The sequence below is a fragment of the Leptosomus discolor genome, chromosome 8, assembly GCF_034619465.1.
Source record: "Leptosomus discolor isolate bLepDis1 chromosome 8, bLepDis1.hap2, whole genome shotgun sequence".
NCBI classification, from domain to species: domain Eukaryota; kingdom Metazoa; phylum Chordata; class Aves; order Leptosomiformes; family Leptosomidae; genus Leptosomus; species Leptosomus discolor.
In genome coordinates, this window is record NC_141398.1 from 34,478,934 (window position 1) to 34,502,935 (window position 24,002).

Sequence of the window (24,002 nt, forward strand, 5' to 3'; positions counted from 1 at the left end):
CACATCGCATAACTAAAGGAACGGTGCCCTCCTACAGCCATACGGAGAAGCAGGAATCCTGCCTGTGCTCCGGGCTTCCTGCAGGTAAGAGCAGCATGTGGTCCACGGAAGGGTTTGCAGGAAAGAAGCCTGGCATCCTCTTAACGTGGTGCTTTCAGGCTGGAGGGAATAGAGATCAGCTCCTTTGTTCACAGGGCCTGCTTCTCTTCTGCATTCAGCTTCCTTTATGGTATGTGGGCAGGACGAACGGTCCTTAAAGCCAGCACAAGCGTAACTTGCACTCACATTCACATCCAAAGCAGAGGAAGGGGTCATACCACAATTAAGAATTATGCCCTACATGTTAAATGGAAGACATTTAAAACACCAGGCTATTTAGAAGATACTCCGTGCTTCTTCTAACATGCACAACACACTTCAGAATCACCGGGGATCAGCTTCTGGCCTAGATTGGCTCCTCAGCATGGTCAATGGTACCAATCCTTGTGCATGGCTTTTTGAGCAGTCCAGCACACGAGTTGAATTCTAGAGTTTCTCTTTGCTACTCCTCTTCCTACAGATTGCTCTTTTGCTTTTCAAAGGAAGGAAGCCTGCCTCTTTCCACAGATGTCTACAAGAGAGGAAAGTAAGACTCTGAAGTAACAGCAGCTATATTGCAGTTTCAGCAGCACTTTAAAGTAAGTGGCACAGCATTATTAATTCATTGGTGCTCACTTTTACATCGTTTATCATAATGAGCTACTGTGGTATTCATGTGGCTGCATGATGTGTATTTCCAAAGAAATTTCATTGTGATTTATCAATTAATTAGCGGGCCATTACAGTTTATTAAAGTGTTACCCAGAGTCTTAAACATTCATTACTGCCTTTAGAGCAAATGCTTTAACTCCATCTCAGCTAACCAGTGTCTTGCAAGCGGGCTGTTCTGCCAAAAGCTCTTTTGCTTTTCATGGTGTCAAGGACCGCAAAGGAGCGGTACCAAATAACCAAGTGTGGATTTGATCTCTCTGGCCTCATTCACCCAGCCCCAGCCAATGCACAGCGCAGCATTTTCACATCTTTGCTAAATGGATGGGAACAGGGCGGGCTGCAGAGAAAACCCGCCCCTTGGGTTACTGTTGCTGAGTTTCAGTGTCTTACCAATCGGTTCACAGAGAGCAGGTAAAAGCAGGAACCCAGGTAATTCAGTAAGTACATGCACGAAAAAGCAGGCAAGCTCTGAGAGGTTTTCTCCTGAATGATCCCCACAGACGGGGGCAGGGGGACAGCACAGGATTGCTACATTCAATGCCAGCTTCTCTGAAAAGGCAAGCCCATTGAATAGGGAGATTTAAGTGAGAACGGCAGTACCAGCCCTGTGAACTGACCGTGGAGGAGATGTGGCATTTTGATCACCACAGTAAGAAGTCACCAGCAGCCAGGCCTCATCCAGCATCCACCTCTGCCGTTCTGCAGGCTGGCAGCCGTGCCACAAACATCCATTCTTTTGCCAGAACAAAGACCAAGAGAATGTTATTTTTGATTTTTTCCATGCAATTCCTTGCATCTTTTTCTCTCCCAGCCTGCAGTTTCTGGAGGGTGCACTGTCAGAAGCGGTGGCAGGTGACAGGTCAGTCTTAAAAAAGGGAACGTGTGTATGTGTGCAGGCCTAACAGCCATGTCTGTACAAGCCAATTCCTTATTAATTGAGGTTTCAGCAGCTATTTATCAGAAGGGGGAAAGAACAGGTGAAGAACTGTTCATTAAAAAATAAAATAGGCACAACGATAAAAGATGAGGCTGTTACATTTTGAACCAATGGCACTGTGTTGACAGCACGACCTTCCCCTTCCAAAGCCCTGCCACAGCCCCTCCGATGGCTATGACACTGCCATTCTGAGACAGAGAGGAGAGTTTGCCACCAACACAACATGGAGGAGAAAGCAAAACAAAACAGCAGCCCTTCCTGCTCCTCTCCCCACCCCTCTCTCTCCAGCCCCCCCATCCTCGGCTAAGAGAAGACCTGGCTGTGCTGCTGGGTGACCCGGATGAACGTTGTTCTCCTGCTCAGTTCCTTGAGTTTGGCAGCTCCCACGTAGGTGCAGGTGGAGCGCAGCCCCCCAAGGATGTCCAGGATGGTGAGTTCCACGTCCCCTCTGTACGGCACCTCCACAGTTCTGCCCTCTGAAGCCCTGGAGAAGAGATCAGTCACTGCACTTATGTCTAGGTGCAAAACATAGTACTGTGTTTACCGGAGCAATGTGTAGCTTAATACGCTGCATGCTGCAGCTTACAAATGTTCCCCTCAGCATCATTGCTTGCTTGCCTGGTGCTGCTTTGTGCTCTCAAGCATGGAAATGCCTCAGCTCCAGCCACCACCAATACTGGGAACTAGAAGCAGACAAATCTTGTAGATGCCCCAATATCCCACAAGCGTCTTTACGGCTCTGCCCCTTCCTCCCCTCCACCATCTGCCTAGAAGGAAGTGAAGCCTCCAGGTTTACTGAAAGGTAAATCTGATCTTGAGAGCTGCAAGCTTTAAAGTATAAGGAACGGCCAGGCTCAGGCACCTTACAGAAGTGTTGGAGCTGCTTCTCAGCAGGCACCCCTCAGCACAGCTCTACATCGGCTTCACAGCCCCTGGGCGCTGGCCCATGTCACTGACCAGATGCAGACAGAAATGCTCCGTCTGTCTCCTACCAGCCTGAGTCTCCAGAGCCCACAGTAGGAAACCTGTCACAGAATCCCCCTGCAGAGCTGTCTCCTGAAACTACACGGTGAGCTAGCGCAGTTCAGAGCCAGGCAAAAAGGCCAGAAAATATGGTCACATACAGGCACGTGCCAGTGCAGACTGCGCCGTTCCCAAAAGCGCATCTGAAGAGCTGCACGATGGAAGAATCCTTCAGTCCTTCAGCTTTCTCCAGACTCATGCTCAGCAATTCCTGCTGCAGCAGAGTTCCCCAATCACCAGCTGATCTCACTTGGCTCTACAGCAAGCTTGTTCTGCACAGCACACTAGCTCCTCTGGAGAGGTAGGCCTCAGGAAGAGGGGGGTCTAAGAGAAATGCGGAAGGGGGAGAGGATTGCTCTCCTTATCTCCTACAAAATGGAGACAGAAGTTGCGGCTGGGAGCTGTCATTGTAAATGTGTCTTTATTTACTTCTCCCTTAAACAAGTTGTCTAGGGGATAGTGCAAGAAAGAAAGGACATGCCTGTTTGGAGGCTCCATTTGTAAATCATTAACAACAGCAACGCGGCTACTTCAGGCTACCTCAGTACAACAAGATACTTCAGTGTGAGCCTGGCTATATTTCATTCTGCTAGTTTAAATGTGAGGTCAAAGCCCTAGGGAGACAATAAAGGAGAAGTGTTAATATGCCATGTGAATAAGGAACTATGATTAATCTCCCTACATCTGATGAGTAATTGACTCTTTCTTGAAACTCTTAAATAAACCCTGTAATAAACAGCCAATGGAAAATGTATGTACCGCTGCCACCTAGCAGACTCCATGGGGCTCAGTGGTGTGTTGTAGGGCCTGCGCTGCTGGGAGTTCACAGGCTTTTATTTTCAGCTCCAGTGCCAGGAGGAAGAGAAGGCCTGGCCCACCAAACACAACAGTTGTCATGCTGCCATTCTGCAGCTTGGTTTTTGGCCATGCCCACCTCCTCCAGTCACAGTCAGGTTCAGCTCGGGCTCCAGGGAGCTTCCTACGAGACTGTGAGAGTGTATGTCTGGAATTTGGGGAAACCAGTGTGAATTTTACCTACCAGACCCTGCTGTCTGAAGAGCTCTGCAGACTGTACTGGGCAAGAAATGCAGGGTTTTCTGCATTCATCCATGGCTGCCCAATTAGTTCATGCATGAGAGTCCAATTAATTTATGCATGAATGCCCCATCAGTTCAAACACGACTGCCCTGTTAGTTCATGCTTGAGCATCATCTGTGCCGTAAGTTGCAAAGTTTTGATAGCAGAGAGCTGATTGCGAACGCAGCCCCAGCTACAGCCCTGCAGAGATGGGAACATTGCTCCCGAGAGCGTGAGCACTTGGCAGTCCTTTTTTCAGAGCAAAATTACAGAGATGTGGGACACTTACAGACACTGCCCTTGGGGGGATGCCCCTGCAGTCGTTATGGTGGTGGTAGGAAGCTGGAGCTTGCGGGATGCCACTTTTGGCTTTGGAGTCCAAAACCTACAAAAGTGGTGAACACCTAATGTCACAGCCCCAAAGCCCTAACAGCTAGACTGCTCCGCTAGTACTGGCTGATAAGCTGGTGGGATGACTGGTTGATCAAGGAGTAACCTATAGATACCATACTAGGGGAAGCATGCTGAAAGAAAGGTGTAAGATTAGCTCCACAGAAAATGCCTGGAGTCCAGATTCATGTTCATCCTTGTAAAAAAGTGTCCAAAACGTCTGGAAATTCTCCATGCTCCTACCCTACACACTAGGAATAACAGATGTTCCAGAAGGAAAATGAGTATAGGCTGAAGTGGGACAGAAATCTAGAGCTGTGAGTTAAGCAACTGCAAGCGCAGTAAAAAGGTCAGAGCTCAGTTGCTGTTGTTACGGCTGTGGAGCAAGCCCTAGGACAGCGAAGCTGTCTGGTGTGCCATCTTACTCCCCAAATGGGGAAATGCCCACACTGCCACATGTGAACATGGTCCACGCACCCCCACTTTTGGCTGTAAATGAAGACCTACAGCTACTGAACTCATGGCCCTACTGGTACCTTCAACAGTGGTGGTAATTTTTGCTTGTACAATCTTATGCTAAAGTGAGTAACCTGAACTGCCGTTATGTTCCCAGTTGGTTGTTTTGAAGGGACAAGTCCTAAAGTTTGTAGCAAGTATTCAGATGATGATGGTGTTAGCCCTGACAGGGGTCCACAGGGGTGAGAGGTGGAGTTGGCAGTGCGTATATACTCAAACTGTTGGGGCTTTCTTAGTTACGTGTTTTGCAGAAACAAAGTGTGAAGTTTGTAATAAGCACATGGTCAGACTGTTTAATATTGACCTCCGTAGTCTTGTCCACAGGGATGAGGAGGGGAGGTTTTGAGGAGTATGTATTCAGGCCATGTTACTGTTAACCCCGATACTCCAGTCCTCTAGGGAGAAGGGAAGAGGTTGTAACAGATAACATGTTGCTCAGACTATGGTGATGAGTCCTGTCTTCAGGTTCCCAAGGGAGAGTGGGTGGAATTTTAGTAAGCTGCTGCACTATTAACTGCTGTAGTCTGGTCCAGGGGTGGAGCCTGTGATGGGTATATAACCAAACTGTGATGTTAGCCCCTCTAACGTGGTCCTCAGGATGGAGGAGTGGTATTTTAGTAAGTGTACTGTTACAGTACCGATCCCTACTGTCTGGTCCAAAGGCAGGAAGAGTGGAGTTTGTAACTGCTGTACATTAAGAGTGTGGTGGCGCTGAAAGAGTTCATAATGCATTCACATTCAAAGAGTTCTTTGACATGGGCCCTGCAGAGGTGAGGAGTGCTGTAAATTTCTGGGCTTGCTGTGTTCTTGTGTGCACGCCACACAAGTGCAGGAGCACTGAATAAATTAATGCATGAGTGCCCAATTAATTTATGCATGAATTCCCAATTAATTTTTGCATAAGTGTCCAATTCATGCATGCATGCATGCCCAAATAATTTCTGCCCAAGCACCTCGTTAATACAGGCATAAGCATGCATTTACTTTACATGAGTGCCCAATTGTCACACACATGGGTACTGTGCTGGGCAAAGACGGTAGAGGTTGGGTAGCAAGAGCTGCCGGTGTGACCTGTGTGGGAGAAGGCCATGATCTGCTTCTTGCCAGTCACAGAGATGGTTCCACCTGGCTCTGAAATGGTGTGAGCCACTGAAACTTCAGCCAGTCGAGGGAGCACATGCCACCTTTGCTCAAGTGTATTTAAGAACCAGCAGCAGCCACTGGGAGAGGAGGCACACCTCGCCATGCCTAAGGAGACAGGCAGCTAAAGATGTGTTCCCAGAAGGAGATGCTCCATGCCAAAGGTGTGCACTCCCAAAGGGACTGTAGTCCCCGGGTGACCTATGCCAGGGAAGGGACAGCAGCAGAGGGATTGTGGCCTGTGGATAGCCCATGAGGGAGAAGGCACAGTAAGAAGGAGTGGCAGACAGAAACCATTACACACATTACCACAATGTCCTGTGTCACCCTGAGTGTTGACAGAGTGTGATCTGTGGTGAAAGCAAGGAGAATTGAGACATGGTGGGGCAAAAAGAAGTGTCTGGTTTAAGTGGAGTCTGGAAAAGGGGGAGGAAAGGTGTTTACTTATGTGTTTAATTACCCAACAGTGATCAGAAGTTTCTATTAGCTGGCCATAAATGAAACCAAGTAAAAAAAAAAAATCCCCAAGTTGAGACCTTTGCCAGCAACAAATGCCTGGGCAGAGGCCATGCAGGGATTACAAGGGGTGTCACAAAAGCTGGCACACTTGGCAGAGAGCTTCATAAGCAAGTCAGCAGGACTGCTGAGGGATTTGCAGCTCTGACATCTCTCCTGGAGTATGACCCGAAATAACCCTTTCTCTAAAAAGAAAGGTGAAGATGGAGCAATTGGGACTCTCAACAGCTGGGAAAGGTGTGCTCAGGTCTTCTCAGCAGAGACTCTGCCTCTCTCAGCCCTTGAACAGTGAATAGAAAGGCAGGACTATTTGCTTTAGACTCTTTGCACAGAGTCCCATCTGCGGTGCGCCGCATAACTCCCAGCCAGCTCAAGCCTGCTACAGGCATGGAGGGATGTGCACGGTGGGTGGGAATCCTGGCAGGATGGATGGGGAGAAGAACATGTGATGGTGCCCTGTCAGCCCAGCAAAACGTGGGTCAGGAGAAAGGGCTCAGGCTGCCCCGGCACGTGGCAACCTTATGAGTGGAGCATTTAAGAAATGGCAGGAACTGGGGGCAGGTCTTCCAGGCTATCATTCAGGATACAGAAAAAAGCCGAAGTAGCAGCCAGCTGCCAGTGCTGTTCTGTCTCTGTGGCCCAAATTCCACCCTACAGTTAGTGTGAAATGCCAAAACCCAGCTTAGTAGCAGCTGTGAACTGCTGAGTGACCACAGTAGAACTGCAGCGTTCACACAAAACCTGTGAAATCTCAAAAGGGTTAACAAAAGCAAATTGGCCATAAGTGAACAATATTGTGTGAGGTCTCTGTTCCTGCTTGCCTTATTTCTTTTCTCCCATAAAAGAAACTTAATAATTGCCTTTCAGAAATCCACAGCTCTGATCCATGTTCCTCATGAAAGTAGGTAAAAATGTAAAAATAAACCAATATATAAATAACATAAAAGTAATGAAACTGAGTACACAGATTTCATACAAAAATGGGACCAACTTGACATATTCATTACAAAAACAATTACTCTCATGACTGTATTCCCTGCTACAGCCCATCTCACCTTACCTGTCAATTTTAACTGTTTGCTGGAGGCTCAGGTTCTCCAGCCAAAATGTGTAATTTTGAGAAGATGAAGTGACAAGTAGTCTGATTCTGCAGCGAGCACACTGAGCTGTGGAGCAGAATTTGACAGCTGCCACCTTAGTCCTTTGGCCCACTGGTACAATAAGCTTTCTCAAACTTTTCCTGCAACTTTCACCAGCTCTGTGGTGGCCAGGCCCTAAATGACTATGTTGCACTGAGATCCAGGCAGCACGCTTGGGCTGCTCTGCGATCTCTCAGGGGACTGCCACTAACTATGTGCCTGACCAGCATCAGGCCTTTCCCACACTCTGGCTGACACACGCACAGGGTAACAAAGGATGATAAGTTAGAGTAGTTCAGATAAAAGGTTGCCAGCACCTCTGTCTAACTGGCAGCTGCCACTTTTAAATTATGATATAATTACTAGTGCTGTCCACTCAGACCATTTGTTCAGAGGCTTCAATAACAAGCAGATTCACTGGTGGACAAAAAAAGCCCCAAAACTGTACACTGCTTCTGGGAACTGGTATATGAACCCAGAGTGAATCAAAGCTCAGAGGTATGCAGCACATCTTTCTGGTGCATCATTTCAGCTTGTCTCATATGTAGATGAAGTCTTGTGCAGCTCTTTCTTCTGCAAATAAACAGTTGTGATATTGAAAGCAAAAGCATGCTGAATCTCCAGTGCCAAAAGAGTCTTGCAGGTAAACCTGGTGGAAAGCCAGTCACATTGCTCCCCTAAGCAATCCACTGGCTGTCCTCAGGGTAGCCAGATCCCTGCAGACAGGTGTGCTTTTAACTGCTCCAGATGCAGCCCCATATGAGATTAAAAAAAACCCAAACCTTGCACATTTCTCACTAGCTTCTGAGCTGAACCCCAGAAAGAGGCACACAAGCTCAGGTAAAGTAGGAAGGGTATATGTCACTCAAAGACATGTACATCCTCCTCAGGCAGAAGGTAGAGGTATCCCTGTCCCCTTTTCATCCTATTAGATGCAGAAAAATCCTGGCTTTAAAAATCTGTCAGGATATACATGTTCTTCTCAAACTACAGTATTCACTGTATACATTTGCTTGTTAAGAAATATCTTTTTTTTTTTTTTTTCCCCTGCAAAAACAAATGCCCTTGGAACTTGCCAAAACTCATCACAAGCTTTTTTACCCTTGGAAAACTCTTTACTATCATATCTCATCCTTTTGTCCAATCGATTTTCTTCTCTTCGTAAGTCTTCTTCAGGAAGTAGCACTGAACTGTCTAGTCAGCACAGACTATCAGGTAAAAGTGCAGCATCCACAAGCTGCTTCCCCATTTTCACATAGGCTTCTCTTTTAAAGAGCCCGGGTTTTCTGCCAGACCAGGAAAGCTAATGGCTTCATTTGTCTCCAGGTCTCTCCTGCACAATGTCTACCACGAGCCTTCCTTAGTCTCCATTATTATTGCAGTCTAGGAGCTAGTATCTTCATCAGTGCCATAGACAGTGGGATCGAGTTCACCCTCAGCAAGTCTGCAGATGACACCAAGCTGAGTGGTGCCATCAACATGCCTGAGGGACAAGATGCCATCCAGAGGGACCTGGACAAGCTTGAGAAATGGGCCTATGTGAACCCCATGAGGTTCAATAAAGTGAAGTGCAAGGTGCTGCACATAAGTCGGCGCAACCCCCAGTATCAATACAGGCTGGGGGATGAAAGAATTGAAAGCAGCCCTGCCGAGAAGGACTTGTGGGTACTGGTGGACGAAACGCTGGACACGAGCCGGCAATGTGCGCTCGCAGCCCAAAGGCCAATTGTATCCCAGGCTGCATCACAAGCAGCGTGGCCAGCAGGTCGAGGGGGGGGTTCTCCCCCTCTACTCCGCTCTGGTGAGACCCCACCTAGAGTGCTATGTCCAGCTCTGGGGTCCCCAGCACAAGACAGACATGGGCCTGTTGGAGCAGGTGCAGAGGAGGGCCACAAAAATCATCAAAGGACTGGAGCACCTCTCCTGTGAAGAAAGGCTGAGAGTTGGGGTTGTTCAGCCTGGAGAAGGCTCTGGGGAGACCTTACTGCAGCCTTTCGGTACTTAAAGGGGGCTTATAAAAGATGGATGGGGACAAAATTTTTAGCAGGGCCTGTTGCGATAGGACAAGGAGCAAGGGCTTTCAACTGAAAGAGGGCAGATTTAGACTAGATATAAGGAAGAAATTTTTGACAATGAGGGTGGTGAAACACTGGCACAGGCTGCCCAGAGAGGTGATAGAAGCACCATCCCTGGAAACATTCAAGGTCAGGTTGGACAGGGCTCTGAGCGACCTGATTTAGCGAAAGATGTCTCTGCTTACGGCAGGAGATTGGATTAGATGGCCTTTAAAGGTCCCTTCCAACCCAAACTGTTGTGTCATGCTATGATTCTATGATTTAGGCCAAAGGAAACAGATGTAAATGCTCTGAAGTAGGCTGTGTCTTACGACTTTGTGAAGTGCTAGGAGAACTAGTGCACACTGGTATGGCACATTTTAACTCTTCAGAAGTAGCAGACAAAAACCACCACAAAAGCCAATGTTGGGGTGGAGGACAGGAGGTAGGATCAAAGATGCCTTCTATCTAGCGTGATGTCTGCGATTGACATGGTCCTGTCAGCGTGTCTCTGTATCAAAGCGTGAATTCCATTTTGTTCTGTGGATCCCATTCTGCTTTACGTTCTGCACTGTCACCTTCACAGTGCTGCAACTGTTACCCATGATAGCAGCTGGACACATTGGGAAAAACTCACGTGTTGGAGCTATAGTTGTAGCAGACGAGGCCAACAAAACCCATCAATCCTGAATGTCTGGAACAGTAGGTAAGGTCACTGGCTCTGAGACTTTTACAAACAGCAGTCTACCAGATAGCACCAGAACCTGAACCTATCCCAGCAGTGGAGAAGAATCAAAGGGGACCCCTCAATAAACCAGTGTATACTGTAAGATGGGAAACATTCTCTAACAAAGTATGCAAGAACCATGTTGTCTAAAGGCAGTGAGTATACCTGCCACTCATGAGAGAAAGGATACAGAGGTTTTCTGGAGTCACCTGCTTTTTCAAAAAGTCAAAATTCTCCGTACTTTCTGGAGAAAAACAGCAATAGACAACTGATTCCTTTGCAAAGCCCGTCTCCCTTTCCTCTCCCCTGAGGATTTTAGCTCAAAACCCAAGCTCCCGCATGCTGCACGATTTGGGCCTACTCTGGTGCTCTATTACCCAAAAAGGGGTGGGAAATCTGTACAGCAGAATTCTGCTGCTTAAGAAGACTGCCCAAAAAATGCAGGAGTGAGACCTGGGGCTACCGCCCGTGACTCTGAGTGCTTTGGAGGTCCTGGGCCCTCATTAGTGTGACAGCTGTAACTCAACTCTATACTGGGGAAATCCCAGCAGAGCTTTGCTGATTCACCAGGCACCCACTTTTTGCAAACAGAAGGGAGTGTGTCAGCCAGCCGGGAACCCATACTCCCAACAGGACACCCAACCTGGACAAGCAGAGGGCCAGAAACTGCAGCCTTGTATGCCACGTTCCAGCATTTCATTCATACACATCCCAAGAGAACCGTAAAGCAGAACGGTGCCTAATGACTTCCCAGACCACACAGGTGGTGCTGCAGTGACAGCACACTGCACTGACTGCAATTGAGTGAACCTGGTTGCTCTCAGCTAGCCACTCCCAGCTCCTTCTCCCTGTCTCCGCCTTGACGTCATCCCTCCCTCAGATCTGCCGCCATAAATGTTGGTAACAGCTTCCTAAACAGGAATGGAGGCATGGGCCTGTTCCCAAGAGATGCCTTTTGCACAGTTCCACTCCAGAAGTTACTGGATGGCTGGCTCACTGCAATTGCTCCTGCATGGAATTCGTACCTGTATTCAGCGACTCCTCCTGCATGCTTCTTCATGGCTGTATCAGAGCTCATTCCATAGAAGAGTTTCACCTTTTTGCCGTTCTTTTCCATAATTTCTCCAGCACACTGGTCATGGCCTGCAAACATTCCTCCAAGCATGACAAAATCAGCACCGGCTCCTGTGATCAGCAAAATGACACGTAAGCAAGCAGGGAAGGGAGAAGAGGGTGAAAGACAAAGCAAGAACACAGTGGCCTCCAAAAACAATAGCCAACCCTAAATAGTTTGGTACAGACAGTCCCCTTCTGTAACAGACGCAGCAAACTTGGAAGAAATGCTGATTTTTATTTCTCTGTTATTTTAAATAGAAAGAATCCTTTTCTGTAGTGATGGCAAAGATGTAGATTATTCTACTCCACCCCACACAGTCTTTATTATAAAATTCAGTTTAATCCTTTTCTTCATAATAGTATCTGAGCACGGTTCCTTATTAACTACTATTGTGACTGGAGTACTCAGAAGCCCTAATCACAGGGCTGGGACCTTTTGAGCTCAATGCTGTATAGAGAGGAAGACAGCTCCTACTTCAAGACCTTTCTAGGCTACAAGCTCTGTGTGGGAATGTCCCCTGAAAGAAGGCATACTCATGAATGTAATGTACTTCTCCCAACACTGACATAAAACAAGCAGATTTTTTAATGAAATGATGGATTTTTCAAGTCCGTCAGCCATATGTGTTCAGTGTAGATCTGGGTGATCCCTTGTCAAAGATCTCAATGGGGTTGTATTTGCTTCCTGTTGTTTAAAAACTCTGGGCCAAGGAGTACCTTGTTCTGTGTACTGAGCATGCACCACAGAGGAGGTCTAACCCATAGCTACAACTCCTAAATATATTCCAGATACTGAATACTTAATCATGCCTTTAAGACTGTCCATCTTCCCTGGCTTTGTAAACCGTGAAATCAGTTCCACTGGGAGTAAGATCAGGAAGAAGGTTTTTGGAATCACTCTTTGATTTTCTACTGTGATTTCCAGTATTTCCAGCTGGGCTGGAACGATTCTACCAGCAGCTTCTCCTGTGATATTTTGGCATATCTAGTCTTGCTTGGAAAAGTTTGGCTTTTACTCTTTCATGAGCTTGTGATGACCCATCCCTGAAACAAAGCATTTTCCTGTTCAGACTCTCTGCTTTTTTAATGTGTATGTGTCAGGACAGGTCTCCCCTCTGCCCAGATTCTTCCCAGAACTGGCAAAAGAACAGGGCTATAAACCTAACTTCATAGAAAGCAGACAAGCCTGAGCTATGCCCCGCCCCATTATGAACATGTCCAAACTCTGGGGAGACCCCAGGCTAGGTACGTCTGGCATTAGAATTTGCTGTGATCTCTGTTACTATCCAAACAATGGCACTGGACCTTGCAATCCGAAGAGTGAAATCATTATCAAATCTGCTCAACTTCTGCCATCTGTTTAAAAGTTCTGTAGATAAACCTGAATTTGGGAATATTTTGATCTTAGAATACCATACAAAAGCCAGTTCCCTCCCTCCACCCCTTTGCCAAAGAGCAGACCTGGCAGCAATGCCTGGGAGCAGAGCACCCAGCTGCTCTGCTGACCTCACCTCCCTCTGCCTGGTTATTGTTTGACAGGAACAGTATGTCCATGGCAAAGAGATATTAAAATGAGGCTTGTGCAAAACCATTAAGCACATCACAAGCAATATTTATAGCCAGCTACCTGGCAGATTTTTCCTGAGCTCTCTTGTTTCAGATGGCCGAGTTCTAAAAACCTCAGTTTGGCTCATGTCTGATACTACTATTAACCTGACAAAAACAAAGGGAACACTTATCCTTTAAGACATTCTCAATTACTGGTGGGGAGTTCCTGTTGTTACCTGGCCAATCTTGCTCCGCCTTTGCAAAAAATAAGTACCCTGGGAAATCTAGTTGATGTCTTCTTCATGGGTGGAAGAAAACAACAAGAGGAAGGAGGGACAGACTTGGGGTCAAGGTTTCAAAGAGGGTGCTTAAACAAGTCAAAGGCGTGCCAAAGGACACTCTGGACTCTGCCTTGTCAATACTATCCCCTGATCCCAAATTCTAGTCCTGTCCCTGGTTGTGGGTCTCACAGCCTCCAAATTTAATGCAAAACAGTCACATGAAATCTACACCTCAGAATCACAGAATTTTGGTTCCTGTGCACTTAAGTATCTATTTATCATTTTTCTTTTGTCTGTGTATTTTGTGAGGAAAGCAAGTATGTTTGAATTACAGGATTGAAACTCATCCAATTTGAGCAACTTTTGTAAACTACAATATAATTCATCAAGCTCTTCCAGAAGAGAGAAGCTGTGTTACAGCAGATGCAGCACGTCTCAACACTGGAATGACAAGTGCTTACTGCCCTGCAGCTCCAGGAGTGACAAGCCCATATTAAATATACTTTTCCAATGCTCTCTAGAACTTTCCACCCTGCTTCAGTGGCTGCAAAGATGTCTGAAAGTTGAAGTCTGTTCCACTACTTGTGTATCACTTAACATCCAACCAGGAGGATGTAGTTTTTACCACTGTCTTTGTTAACTTATGGATGGTTTTTCGTATGAGCAGAAGCACTGGTGATGTTTGCAACACCCAGCTGCAGTCTTTTGTTTTCCAGTACAGATAGACAGCGTGCCATTATTTTAGGTTGGGGAGGACTGGGAACACGTGGCAACAACCCCCTAGAAAATACAGGATGTGATGGTGTGCGTTGCATACAAGCATCCCAGTAGCTCTCCCAGAGTTTGCTAGACCCGTCTTGTTTCTACACAATGCCACTTCAATGCACTGACTTCCCCCCTGAGGCCAACGCTGTATCCCATTCACATTTCACAGTGCCTCCTCTTTCAAGCCATTACAGAACATGTGTGCTGACGCCAGCCCAATCTTGCAGCGCTCACACAGTTCTGCTGGATCTGGATGGAGTCCCTCAGATGTCTTTTGTATGCCTGATAATACAAGTTACTGATAACCAGATTGGCTCTGCACAAATTCAGCTGGAGTCAGCCCGGATTTGTAGCCTGGGCAGCGCTCCAGGCAGATGCAGTGTAAGTTTGCCTGGACCACAGCTGGCCCTGGAATCAACATTCACCTGTGCTCCAGCTGAGCCAGCGAGCCTTTGCAACAGTAGGTATACACACAGAGCTATTGAAAACAAGGAAAAAACCCCTCAGTATGATCTGTCGGGTAGATTTTGGAACCAGTATAATGTCCCCAGTTGACTTTTCCACATGATTTTTCCTTCCTTTTCCTTCCCTGCTCCTTTATCTCTTCTTACAAATGCTGTAAGAAACAGCAGTATTGCGTTAAAAGATGCTGGCACAGGATTCAAAAGGCACATTCTGTTCCTGGCTGTGTCACAAAAATATATGTGACCTCAGGCAACTGAACTTAGTAATTCTGTGCTTTGACTTAGCATTTTTGTGCTTTGGCTTCGCATCTTTAAAAAAGGAGACAGTAGTGCCTCCCTGGGGCATTCTGAGAAATGTGTTTGCATTATCAGCCTTTCCAAGGGTGCAGTTATGTGAACCATCTGAGAGCCCAATACAAAGCTCTTTCATGCTTTCTCTCATTTCTGTATCAAAACACCTCTTTTCCTCCTGATCAACCTACATCTTTTCCATTATCATCTCCAATATCTAGATGGCAGTAACATCTTCACTTTCCTAAATCCATACAAGGTTCCCATCCAGCAGTTCCAGAATTCCAGCAGTCTATCCCCAAGTATCTGTCACTCCTGGCATTTTTTCTCCCCGACTTCAGTGCTTCTGCGTCTGGCTTTTTTTAAATAGGCTTCTACCTTGTTTCCCCTCTGTCAAAATGCCATCTGCCACCAGTAAATAGTGTCACTTTCCACCTGTAAAGTTTCTCATCATCTACTTCATGGTTCTCCACAGCTCTTCACTTGCACTCACATCACCCTACTTCTGTTCCCATGAACTTGCTCCTCCAGTCACATCTTCAGCTATTTTTCAATGCTAGTCTTCACATCTGGGACTCCTTCACACTTTTTATGATTCAAATGGCTGCTTTGTCACTGCTTTATAATAAACACCTCAACATCCCGTCATGAAGACTTTACAATGATCTGCCAAAAGGAAATAGTATAATCACTTTAACCCAAAGTCCTCTTTGGGTCTCTTGTCCATGCTTTGTCCAGGCCTCCAGCCCGAGGTGAAACTGAACATCTGTATGTTTTAGCACCTGGTCTCTGCTATCCAATATATTTATGTAACTCCTCCCTAGTTACTAACTACTAGATAACTAACTTCTAGATAACTAACATTATCTAGAAGCTTATTTTGGCACCCACCTTTGACAAATGCACACCTGGCTCCAGCTAGTCAGATGTCTACAGTGTGTCTACCTCAATTATACGTAACCAGATACGGTAAATGTATTGCCTCAGGGTAATCTCTGTCAGTTCCAGCCCTGTGACACACAGGTCAGACTGATCTGTCTGGCCTGTTGTCAGAGTAGTACCAATGCCGCTACACTTTTAGCTTTCTGATGTTCCTCTCTCCCAGTGACAACCCGTGGTAGCCTTCAAACACGTACCACTGTGAATCCCAGCACCTCCTGACAATCAGCAAGGCCGGAATCTGCCCTTTCACGGGTTTTAAGCAAGTTTGTGCTCAGTTAGCCCAAAGAAACCATAAGGACCCTTCAGACTTGCTATAAACATCACAAAAGAAAACATTTTAAACACTTTGAAGTTGCTTCCTGTTGTTCTAACTTCTGGCAATGCTCTTGCTGAAAAAAGACCTTTTCCATGGGCCAGGTTTCTGTGCAGGCAGCTGGGAATGCAGTGAGGTCGCAATCCCAGTTCACAAGCTCCCCATGACAATGCCAGCAAGAACCGGGTGAGCTGCAGAGCCAGAGAAAGCGAGGCAGAACAAAGGCCTCACTGCAGGCAGCATGAAGTCAGAGTGGACTGGGCTGAGGAGAGCTTGGGCGGGTTTTTTTAATACAATCTTGCTGTCAAAGTGGGTGGATGCCACTGTTCAGCTATGTCAGAATCACCCAACTGGAACTATCTATTCCCTATGTCACATCACCCACTGGGTAACACAAGGGTGCTGTGAAATCCTGTGACTGAGCAGATTCCTTGCTGGTAGCAACCACTCCATGGCTGTGCTTAAAATTCTCTAATTAAGTCTTCCTTGTCATCTGACCTGTATAAAAACAGAAGCTGTCTGCAAACTTGGAAGACAGATTTCTGTTTCAACCTTTCCAGGAGGCCCAGAGTATTTCTTGGAAGGTCTGTAATCTGAGTTTAGGCCTGCCCCTGCTTTCCATACTTGCAAAGCTTCCTGCCAAGCAGGTAATCTGTATTGTAGCATCCTAGCTCTTGGTTCAGCATCACCCTGAAATCCCAATGAGAGACTGTGCTGTCTCACTCTATTCTGGGTATTACCCCACTGTGACATCTCCAAAAGGTCTGGTATTTTGCAGGGGTGAGGGAGTGTCTTTAAGTGTCTTGTCAGCCCAGGATGCATTTAGCATCAGGTTCACATATGCTGCTGCAGCAAGGTTATGGCTAAGTGACGATCCAGACCTTGACCCCCCACCCCGACGTAACTTTGATGCCCAACAGAAAACACTCACAGATTAAATTCTCTTTCTGTCAGCAAGAGCACTGAAGCTAATAGCATAAGAGCAAAATCTGTTAATTATTAACTTAGATGTTTTAGACATCTGCTCAGCTCTAGGGGATACAGTATAAATAAAATCTCATCTCTTCAAGCGGACAGCTGATCCCAAGAACATCTCCAGGGATCTGGCCTGCCTTTTTGTTTTGTTCTTCTGTCCAACACACATTCCACCATCACTTCATCCATTCAAGGTCCAGGGCAGCCAGATCTGGTGATGTTACAGGCATCTTTGAACCCTACCCAGAAGAAACCCTTATCAGTTTTCTTTGTACTACTGTCCCAGTGGCTGTATCCCATGCACACCTGGCAGATAGTTTCTAAACAGGACTTCAACCAAGGTACGTTTTGCACTGTAGAATTTGCACTGTCTGCTCCAAAGAGCAAATTCACATCTGGTGTACTAGTTTCACTGGAGTCACCCACAGGAACGAATGTAACCTACTGCTGATTACACACTGAGGATCAAATTGACTCCTGCATCCCTGCTGACGGTGCAGAGACACACGGGGTGTGATAGGTATCACTACACGCTGTCCTTACCAAACGCTTTGGCGACATCTCCTGGGCAGCTGCATCCTCCGTCCTGCATAAAGAAAAGAGGACAGTGAGTAGCAGTGAGTTCACTCAGGCCCCAGTGAGCAAGAGGAGAGGACAGTGAGTCGCAGTGACCTCACTCACGGGCCCAGTGAGCAAAAGAGTACAATGAGTGGCAGTGAGCTCACTCAGGGGCGCAGTGAGCACTGGCACTCTGCAACATGCAGCAGAATGGCCCCTGCTCAAGAAGGGCGTGTCAAGAGCTGACTGTCCACCATTGGTATACATCAACTTAGCTGAGTTTTTAGGGAATCCATACAATCCTTTCTATTGCTTTCCTTTGTTAGGCTCACTTCATGAATCTCCAGCTAATACTACTGATAACAGCAGCAATGCAAACTCCTGACTGCAATTTCCTAAATCCCAGAAACTAGAAAACAAAATTTCCTCTGATGATCTGAACCATTCCCTGCCATTTTAATGAAAGGCTGTGTGATGCAGAGGTACCACAACCCCCTACCTTAAACCTCCAAAGACATTTAAAATCTCTTTCTCAGCAGTTTACAATACATTAAAAGGTCAGAGTGGGAGGGGTGAGGAAATACACCATCAGCTATGTTGGATTTTGATCTGATAATCTCTAAACAAATTGTGTAATCTAATCTTTGGTAAGTGAAAATTGATCTCTCCTCATACTCCTCACTGTTTCCTATGGGTTTGGTAAAGAAACAACAATACTTTGAGATCTTTGGCATTTTAGACCTATGAGTTTCAGTTTCAGCACACGGCAAAGAAGTGGCTGATGAGGGTGTTTCGGCTGAGGGAAGTTATGTATGTGTGATAGGGCTGTAAAAAAGAAATGGCAGATAGCAGAGCTCATCATGTGCTATGGTTCTTTAGGTTCTATAAAGGTCTGAGCATCAGACGAAAGCTCCTTCTGCTCATTGTACCAAGAGGGCTCCCCATTCCTTTGATGATCAGGATCTGCTGCAGACTGCCAACAGTTTTCCTGCTTTTGAAGCTACTCCCCAGGCTGTACGATTACTTCATTTTGTTTCACCTCGCTGTTGGCAGAAATGCATGCCTGTGTATGACCTGCGGCTGAGCACAGCCAGACACCCCCACCATCAGCCATTTTAGAGCTGGCTTTCACGGGTAGCTGGCAGTGGGGCTGAGTGTTAGAACCTCTCTGTGCGCAGAAAAGGATTCAGACACAAACTGAGCAGGTGGATCCGAAAGTCAGTCACTTTTCAAAGGGCATCCCACTGCAAACAGCGCCTGGTAGAACTTTAAAGGCTTTTATTCCATTTGCTGATAACCTCTAGCACATTATGCCTTTTATTGAGCTAGACACTCTTGCTGTCAGCCCCGGAAAGGAGTGCTGGGCTGACAGCTGAATCTTTCTCTCCTGTTAAGGGCTCTGCTTGTGCAATTCTTTACCTCTGAAAAGTCTGTCAGAGCCTGGAGGAGGGTGTGAGTGTGTGTGCATGTGCCAGGGGAGGAAGAACTAAGGCAGAAAGAGGGGTCTAATAATCTTCAAAGAGTAGTGTCAGGAATTTGCCTGACTTACTGTCTGACTGAGACAGGCTGGATATGAATGCTCTCTGGTAGATGGTTTCAGTCTGTTCTTGTTGGGTGGCTCAGTGTCTGACTTTCATACTTAAGCCAGTAGTGGCAATGATGGAGGGTTTATGCTTTCGGAAGTACCACAGGGATGGGGGCCTTACTGTGTTCATTATCAGCTTCAAAAAATACCACTTGAATGTCAAACTACAAAATGCTGAGCTCCTAAGTTACCATTTAAGATAAAAGGAACTGATGATGATGATTCACAGCACTTCTTTATCTGTAGATGTCTCCACTTACTTCACATAAGCAGGTAGATTTAATGATTCACAGAAAGGGAAACAAAAAGGGGACAGGCTAAGCAGTTATGCCAGAAGACGCTATACAATAAAGCTATAGACATTAAACCACTTCATTCCACGTGAAAAAAAAAAAGCACTCTGTTTAGAAAATAAGACTGTGCTTCTGCTGCATTGTCTGGGAAGCTTCCCCTTGCAGTTCAGCTCAACCCAACAGGGGCTGGGCTCTGGACTCAAGATGACTTTTAGAACTGCTGGGCTTCAGTCACAGAGCTTGTTGCAGGCTCAGCCTCTACTTCAGAGCCCTAGGGAAATGTATCTGTACAAATACCCCTGTGAATTCAGGAGAACTGGCATTTTTCTGAAGTAAGCCTACTGGAAAGGGTGGCCATGGAGATTGTAGAGGGCATAATCCTGAGACAACCAGGTGCTAAGCTAAAAGAAAACAGATTTCCAGTCAACAGAATTATTTTAACGTGGCTAAAATAATGTTATTTTCCCCTGTGTTGTTCTCTGAACAGATAAACCATTTTACAATAACAAGATTTAGCCTGAGGAAAAGAAATATAGTACGGAAAAACAGTATGAACTAGTTGAATATTTAGTATTATATGTAATTTATAATAAGTTTATAACTATGATTTCTATGTTTCAAGCAACCTTTATAATAAACTGTATAACCAGCCCTTCCTACAGTATCAGCAAACAGATAGCTATTTATTATGCAGAAGATATATAAAGTAAGTGGCATATACAGCAGTAGAAACAATACACATGGTCTTTATTCTGAACTACATACGCTGGGCATATTTCTCTGTGGAAAGTGTCCTGTGTGGAGGAAGAGATGGTATGGCAGTAGCTGGGTGAAGAACCCCTTAGTCATCCTTTTCACTGAACACTGGTAGCCCATCACCCAGGCAGGGTGAAGGGGAAAGAGAGATCTCTATCAAATGATAGCCAAATGAGAGAGGACACATGCAGACTGCTCTCCATTCCCCACATTGCTGGCTTACTAGAATATGTGACTGCCTCTCTATCCAGCAGAGTAGCTCTTTGACCTACAAGAAACAGAAACTTTATCTCAAGTAGGACGTTTCTGAAGGAGCTCTCCTGCTAAATGGCCCCTCCACTGTAACTCACTGCTGCACTTTCTCAAGGCCAATGGATTAGCGAGAATGAAAATTGAGACTACTGGCTCCCAGACAAATAGCACACGACAGAAACAGTGCCTCTATCTCAGGCAGGGTTTCCTCTCTTCTTTCAGTGAGTCATGAAAGATTAATTTCTGAGGTGAGCTTTGAGTCTTAAAGATAATTTAGCATGAGGAAAGTATCTGGTGCAATTTCACCTCCCTCTTCTCTGTGTAAGTGACTCTAGAGAGACACCAGGCGTTCACTTGGACTATGACGTTTGCCTAAAAATTGTCACCTTCTTCGTCAACATATCAGCTCCAAAAATCATACATGATCACTTCAGTAACACAAACATTTAAAAACTCAGTTTGTGCTGCCATCCTAGCAGAGGTACTGCAGAATGGGCTTCAAGTATGCTGTGTTCCTTGCAGTGCCTGTACCGTGCTCTGCACCCTCACTTTCTCATTCCGTAACTGGGACTTCTTTCCCTTCATATGTAAGCTGAGGCAATGTAACAAGAAAGAGGAGCAGTGCAATGAAGGTACTGAAGAGAGAAGCAGATGCAAGAAAGTGCCCCAAGGGACTATCCTTACCATACCATCAGCTGTAATCTACATGAAGATAGCTGATAGGCTTTCAGTCTTTATACATTCTTCCTGCTACTTCCATACCAATATAACAAAAACTGCTGGACATACTTTCTCCTGCTGAATTGATGGAGAATAGCTGTGGTAATACTCTGACTGTAATGGTCTCCTTCAGCTCAGGCAGGGTGTGCCCCTCCCTGAATCTACATAATGACAGTGATGAGTTTTAAGGGATGCCATGTATACTTGTTGCCACTAGACCAAATTATATACTTAGGCTTGCTCCCATATGGTGTTTTTCCCTCAGGAGGATATCTCTCTTTTGTGATACTCTTGCCAGAGCTCCAGTAATGACCATGCAGTTCAGTCATTTCTTTCCCCAATAAACACAGCAATGCCTATCTGGATGCTGCAGAATTCAGGCATAATATCCTCACACTTGCTTTAGCCTCCTTAGTTTGGGTGACAGAGTGGAGCTGCAGTAGTGTTAGAGACCCCAGTTAGAGGTGAAGTCTTGGCCCAGGTGTTGTAGCAGACAGGTATTGAATTGCTTCTGTAATGGCTACGGGGCTGACAGGTGTGGGCTCACTGACCTAAGCATGTCAGGAACTGATCCATCCCCAAAGCAGCAAAGGAGGAATAGTACAGAACGATCTCATTTTTCAACAGTCTAAATACACACTCCCCTTTTTCTTGTAAAATCAGTATAATAACGTTCTTCTGAGGGTTGCTAGCAGAAAATAATTATTGCAAAACTAGGAGGGTCTCTGAGCACCACTGCTGGTATGACACCTATAGTTATCCAGACTTCATAGTAATGAGTCAGTCTTTCATGCACTATTGCACACATGTTCTGCTGTCTGTGACAGACATAAGCATTTGTAATACTGCCCAAGTCATAAAATCACAGACTGCTTTTCTTGTTTTCTTCAAAATTCACATAGGGGAACCATGGAGAGGATGGAATGCATGTGCATTAACGATAAAGAGCAAGACAGATTTGACTGTAACGCATACTTGTTTTCCTGCTCCATTATACCCACAGCTCCAAGAAATACAGTCAAGCCCTTTGCCCATCCACAGTCAGTTTGTTCTCCTCTCCCCTCCTTCCTCAACAACACAACACACCCCCTTCCTCACACGGATGCTGGTCACGACTGGGTCAAACAAATCAGTGATTTCACTTGGCAGTAGATCTAAAATTCAGTGTGTGGTCTCTTCTAGGGCCACAGGAGACTGTCGGCTGTGAGGGCACGTGTGAGCACAGCACACTGGTTAGCCCCTAAGCCTTCCTGTCACCAGCTGCCTCACAGACAGCCTGCAGAGACTGTGCAAGCCTGACACAGTCAGAGGCACACTGACCGGCTGGGCATGCCTAAGGACACAGGACCTTGGGTGCTGTAGGCTGCAGTCTAGCTCAGTCTGAGGCCATGCTTACAGGTTTACTTCTGCTACGTGAGGTGAATCTGACCTTGCTGGTAGAGTGGAAGCTGCCATTAGCAGGCAATACAGACACATGCTCTTTTTTTCTCCACAGGCTCATATGTTCTCACAAAGCTATGGGGAAATAAAGTGGCTCACGTGCAGCTGTGCTCAACAGAGCCACCTCTGAAACAGTCCTGCCCCTGCACAGAGAGCTCTGTGTGGATGCTATCCGAATCAATCCAGCTACTAGGGGACAGATGGACTCACATAATTTTACCTTGTACTCCTCTCTACTGCCTGCCTGTCTCTCAGTCCCACTCTCTGGGGAAAGCCACGTTTATTTACATTTCATTCATTTTTCAGAAATGTTTTGTACGAATTACTGTTTGCTTCGACATAAAAACACTATCAAGCTTCCCATTCTGTTCACATAACAGCCTACCCATTCGGGGAGCAAGAAGCAGCTTTCCAAATGCACCAACAGGAGTGAGGTGCCCAAGTCTTTTTAAACAGGGAGTTTAAGAGGGAGTTGGTCTCTTTACATTTACATCTCCACTGACGACCCGAGGAGCTAGTATAGGGGTCAGCTGGAGATGACAGAAGAATAGCCTTTAACACGCAGGGTACTGGACTGTTTGATTCTCCTATTCCACAATAATTTTCACAGTGGGAATCTGAGAGTAAATGATATTTACTTACAGAGATGATATGTCCTTTCAAGCCATGTGCTGAGTCTGCACACTCAATCACAGCACTTAGCTGTGGATAGCCCACCCCCGTCTTAATCCGAGTGGTACACACAGAACCTAGAAAAAAGGATGAGAGGAAAAAACATAGCCCATTAGGCTGACAGAAAAGATACAGATTGTTTTCTTTTTCTTGTGGAAAAAAATGTGTTTCTATCTGTATTATTTTTTCCCCTCAAGAAGTCTCTGTTGCCAATGTTGGCTTCTCATGGATAAAAGGCACACATAGGAACTTGAGTTTTGAAATGCTATCACAGCACTTCATGGGAGCTGTGACGGAGGTGACTAATATCCCCCCTTTTCTTCTCCAGGGCCACAATTCCCAGTTTAGGTCTCATCAGTAATGCTTCCCAGTGAAGGAACTACTGGATCATGAGAAAGTAAATCTGACTGAGGTGCCTGAAGGGAAGGGGGACAAAAGGACCAGAGTCACAACTCATGAGACTCAGCAGCAGCATTTAATATGTGAATACTTCTTCCAATAAATATTTCTCTCTTTCCTACATATATTTTTAAAAATCATTCTCAAGGAAAATCTGTGCTTTTATTTTCTTTTTTTTGTGGCCCTTTTCCACAAGGGATAAAACCCCATCTTTTACCTAATAGTTAAAGCAGAAATATTTGGTTGACCGCAATAGTTGGGAATATGAGAAAATCAGCACACAGCATTTAAAAAGTGAGGTAAGTAATCATTAGAAAGCTGTATAGTGTAATATGATAGGAAATATACTAATTATATCTGATT

At 45.8% G+C, this 24,002-nt stretch overlaps 1 protein-coding gene across 1 annotated transcript in view; it reads right to left on the reverse strand.

The window, feature by feature from the left end:
• Positions 1-1,990: 1,990 nt before the first annotated feature.
• Positions 1,991-24,002, reverse strand: part of GMPR (guanosine monophosphate reductase) — a 41,586-nt gene continuing 19,574 nt past the window's right edge. The window contains exons 6-9 of the mRNA XM_086469347.1: positions 23,211-23,317; positions 17,508-17,550; positions 11,295-11,454; positions 1,991-2,171 (exon numbers count right to left, since the gene is read on the reverse strand). Of these exons, the coding sequence (XP_086325473.1) occupies positions 1,991-2,171; positions 11,295-11,454; positions 17,508-17,550; positions 23,211-23,317 (491 nt within the window). The remainder of the gene's footprint in view (positions 2,172-11,294; positions 11,455-17,507; positions 17,551-23,210; positions 23,318-24,002) is intronic.